Below are 4,666 nucleotides of genomic sequence, written 5' to 3' on the forward strand. Positions count from 1 at the left end.
ATCAGTAACCAGAAGGGGATTTTGAGGAAGTCACCCGGTGGGACAAAGGCTTGGGGTCTCCTAGCTCCAGAGCCCTGGGGACTTCCTCAGGGAAAAGAAGCAGATGGCACATGGGCAGCCTCGCCCCCTCCTTAGCTATGAGGTGCTCTGGAAGCAGTTTGTATGGGTGATGGCTTCCCCACCCCTATAACCAGGAACAGTAGACAGTAGCCTGCGCACTGAAGAGATTATAGTTTCGGTGGCAAAGACTTCGGTTGTCCTTACCTCTCCTCCCAAGCAGGAAGGCTGAAGACAAAACAGTCTCAGGAAAAAAAGAAAGAAAGAAGAGGAGACAGAGGAGGAGAAAAAAAAAAGGAAGGAAGGAAGGAAGGAAGGAAGGAAGGAAGGAAGGGAGGGAGGGAGGGAGGGAGGGAGGAAAAGAAATAGAGAGAGAGGAAGGAAGGAAGGAAGGAAGGAAGGGAGGGAGGGAGGGAGGGAGGAAGGAAGGAAGGAAGGAAGGAAGGAAGGAAGGAAGGAAGGAAGGAAGGAAGGAAGGAAGGAAGGAAGGAAAAAGAAAGATGTTCTGCTAAACTTCTTTAAGGCTATTCTTCCTCTCTAGTCGCTGATTAAGAGACGGAAACTGCGGGACAGTAAGAGATAAGCCCTAGGTCAAGCCTCACTCAAGTCCCTTCCAATAGTCCAAGGACCTCGGGCCTCTGAGGTTGTAGAGGGCGCAGGAACCCAGCGGCCCCTAGATTAAGGGGGGTTTAAAACAGGACCTGGTTTCAACAGAGGGCCCTGCTTTGTAGCTCTAACTCACGTAAACAGCGGCGGAGGAAATATCAGAATTGTAAGCTACCACGATGCTTTTAACCCGTGTGCCCCATCTGGAGCCAATTCAATCAGGGAAACCTCTAAGAGGGCCCAGAACCGCCGGAACCCAACTTGACTGACCCTTTGGACCACCCAACCGCTTCTCCGCCCCACCATCCGCGGTCAGCAACACCAGATCAGTCTTCCAGACTTAAAACGAAGTCGTTTATTTCTTTTCTGTTTTCACATTTTGTTCCGATACAATCAAAACTCCTGGACGAACCTCTTGGAAGTCCTACGCAAGCGCGCAGTCCCAGGTCTTGGGGCGCCTGGACTGGGGTGTGTTCGGCGGGTGGGCTCCGCGTTTAGAGGCGCTGGTAGAAAATGCTGTTTCGGTAGATGCAGAGCAGATTATAAAGCTGGGGACATCCAAGCTTGGGGAAGCTGCCACTCAGGGCACGTTGTGTGAGGTCCTAGATTTGGATGTATTTGGAATTCTTTTAAGAAGAAGAAATTAAAAAAAAAAAAAAACTTCGTCCCCAGTCTAGCAGCCCCGCCTGGCGGGATTTGGATCAGGTTTCTTAGTTAAACCAAATCAAGATGGTACTAGAAGGCAGCGAGGGTCCCAGGACTGTTTCGGGAGAGCAAGCTCTGGGAGGGCTTTGTTAAAGGCGGGGGAGGGAGGTGGAGGAAAAGAACATAAGAGAGGCCCCTGCGCAGCGCGGCCTTGTCTCTGCTTGCTTCTTCCGCGTCTCCTGCTTCTCCCAGTGACCTTGGGCACCCCCAGCCCCGAACCTCACAGCTGGGGAAATGTGCAGTTTAAAAAGCGGTTTCAGAAAAATAAAAGTCCCACTTTGAATTTATTGAATTAAAGCAAAATGAAATCTTGGCTATTCACAGGTATGTTACAGAGGAAGAGGAAGCGTCCGGAAGAACCTCCTTGACGGATAGTGGAGCCACAGAACACGGGGCGTCGACAAGCATCAGAACTGCAAGCAGCCTTGGGTTTCACGACCACTCCGAACAGGACAGAAAAACGGAACACAGCCAGCGTCCACTGGGAAGAGTTAGCTCTCCGTGTACAAATGATATATATTTATGTATAGTTTAAACCAGTCACCACGGAGGCGAGTCCTTTCTTCACTAACAAGCAGCAGAGGACAGAGCCGTCCTCAGCTGATTAACTTGTGAGTGGTGTTTGGAGAGCAACCCCTGTTACAAGAAAACGACCTGCCCCCTTCAAAAACAAAACCTGAAAACAAAACTCTATCCCGCCCGCCCTCCAACCTGGGGGTGGTGGAGGATGGGAGGAAAGAACAAATTTTCAGTTTCAGTAAGTGGAAGGATTCGGAGAGGAATCAGGATAAAACATTTCACATTACAGAGTTAGATTGTTGGGAACATGAACGTGGGGCAAGGAACAATGACAAGGCAGTCTCTTCCTGGATTACTGCAAGTGACTTGGGGGAGGCGAGTTTATTTTTGGAAATGGGAGTGCGCAGAGCTAAGCAGAATTTACTTCTCCTAATGAGGAAACGGACAAAGTTGTCCCACCGCCGCGGGCGGCGCGCACCTTTGGACCGGGCGGAGCACGTAGCAAGTCTCCAGCGGCGCCACTTCCTCGCCCTCTTAATTTCAGCCTCTTTTTCACTCCCCCTCCTGCCTCCATTCCTGCTATGAGCCGATCAGAGGGGAAACACGAGGAATCCAGAGAAGGTTGAGTACTTCCAGCCCCCCATCAAGTTCCCCCGCTCCAGCTTGAGGTATGCTCGGTCGCCTTTCTCCATCTGGATCAGGACTCCGTTGCTGGCAGCCTCCCGTGTCACGTCCTGGTCACCAGCGAAGGCTGAGATCACCGGCCACCCGTTTAGCATGAGGCTCACCTGAGAAAGAGAAAGGCCTGCTTGAGAGAGATGCAACCTAGTCGGGTACCGAACCAGCATGGGCCGGGGCGGGGGTGGGGGGATGAGGGGTAGAACCTGGGCCGCTTGGCTAGCAGTCGCAACGGCCTGTGCGCCCAGATGGGAGAGGATAGGGTGCGCGGCTTTGTAAAGTCCGATGGGAATTAAAGACCACATAATTGGGTGAGAAGGCTGTGTCCCTCAAAACCCAGCAGTCACTTTCATTCCAGTCACTCAGGCCAGCGCGCCAAAGGAATCCTAACAGCGCATCGGCCAGTTTAAAGGACCCGCAGTGGGCTGTAGCGCCTAACACTCCCGCCCGCTTCCCCCAGCCTCAAAAAAGAAAAGAAAACTTTCCCAACCGCGCTCTGCGCGCTCCCTGAACAACAGAAACAACCCCTCTCCCCCTCCCGGTGCCCCTTGCCAGGGCACAGGGAGACGTGGCGGAGAGGCCGGGCAAGGCTTCTAGGTGATTAGAAATAGCGCGCAGAACTGCACTTCGTGCTCGGTCTCCAAACAACCCGATCAATTCCCCGCCCCAGATCCGGCCGCCCCGTTGCGCCCGGGGCAGAGGCAGCAGCATCAGTCTGGCACCCTCTCCCCGACAGTGCTTTCCGCCTTTGTCGGCACCTTCAGAAATCACGGGCATCTTTGGGAACCTGGAAGAGCTCGTGAGTGCTGGCTGGGACACCCCTAGAACCAGAAGGGAGTGGTACGCCCCTCCCTCCCCTTGGAAATTCAAGCTTGGAAAAGTCATCCCCAAAGGGCATAAGGTTAGGGATCTTGTCCGAGGTGCTGAAGGCGAGCGTACAAGCCGCCTCCTAAGTTTCAAGGCTGGGACGAGGGGTTGGGCCTTGAAAGCGGGAATAAAAAAGAGCTTTGCCAAGCGGTAGTTGACTGTGGCGCTAACAACCCTTTACAGAAAGGTGTCTTGAATCCCAAGGGAAAATCCGAGGACCTTTTCGGAGGGGCCCAGAAGGCAAAAGCAGAAGATCTGAGTTCGAAGAGGCAGCAACAAAGAAGGCAAGCCTTGCGCGCACATAACTGTGAGGCCTCGCTACCCAAGCCTAGAACAGCCGGGGCACACGCAGCGGATTTCTGCCCCCTCCTCCACGGAACCCCAGCACACCCCTGTGGCCAGCAATTCCCTATGGGGCTGGGGCCTGCCCCCCCCCCAGGCGGCACCTGACCTGGATGGTCTGTCTGTTGTAGACTTTTACCACGTGGAAGTTAAAACTGTAGATCCCTTTGCGCGGGGCGATGAAAGTGCTGCGTTCTGAATCAAAGTTGTTCCCGATGTTCACTAGTACCTAGAAGGAGACGGGAACGGAGCGAAGTAAACAGGAGTCAGTCCCAGACTGTCCTCCGCGCGCCTCCGCAGAGCCCTCTGAGAGCACCGGGCATCCATCCTCCGCCGCTCTCCCCCCCATCCCCACCCCCACCAACCCACTCTGCACGCTGCCGGAGGACAGGGCACTCACCTGGTCGAAATAGATGATCATGGTGCGATTACTCATCTCGGACGGCTCGTGGTTGGTGCTTCTGATGGCCGAGAAAGCCACCTTGGCACTACCAGAGCGCACAGAGATGCCCAGAGCTGTGCCCGTAGGATCGGACGTGGGGTTGGAGTCACACACCACCAGGCACTTGCCCTCCAGCACGATGGGCTCTGTCTCATTCTGCCCGCGGGCTGGGCCTGCCAGCCACGCAGCTCCCAGCAGCAACAGCTCCACGACGCCCAGCATCGCGCAGCCGGCGCCCACCCCGCCCCCCAGCCCGAGGGCTGCCTGCGCTCAGCCGCCCCCCTCCCCAGCACTGCTCCGAAGCCCCCCTCCTCAGCTCCGTGCACAGCTTCGCCGACGCCTCCCTGGCCACCACTGCTCTTCCTCGCACTCCGGGACAAGCGTCCCCCGGCGCGGGCGCGGTGCTCCTGGAGCCCGGCCGGGCCTCAGGGGTGCCGCGGCTGCCCAGCC

At 55.7% G+C, this 4,666-nt stretch overlaps 1 protein-coding gene across 1 annotated transcript; it reads right to left on the bottom strand.

Annotated features, from left to right (window-relative positions):
- Positions 1 to 995: 995 nt before the first annotated feature.
- Cbln1 (cerebellin 1 precursor) lies at positions 996 to 4,438 on the bottom strand. Its single transcript, XM_004664839.2, has 3 exons — positions 4,175 to 4,438; positions 3,884 to 4,003; positions 996 to 2,675 (listed from the first exon to the last, which is right to left on the bottom strand). The coding sequence occupies exons 1-3, from the start codon at positions 4,436 to 4,438 to the stop codon at positions 2,478 to 2,480; spliced, it is 582 nt and encodes a 193-aa protein (XP_004664896.1). The 3' UTR covers positions 996 to 2,477.
- Positions 4,439 to 4,666: the final 228 nt, after the last annotated feature.

This window comes from Jaculus jaculus, chromosome 1, assembly GCF_020740685.1.
Source record: "Jaculus jaculus isolate mJacJac1 chromosome 1, mJacJac1.mat.Y.cur, whole genome shotgun sequence".
NCBI classification, from domain to species: domain Eukaryota; kingdom Metazoa; phylum Chordata; class Mammalia; order Rodentia; family Dipodidae; genus Jaculus; species Jaculus jaculus.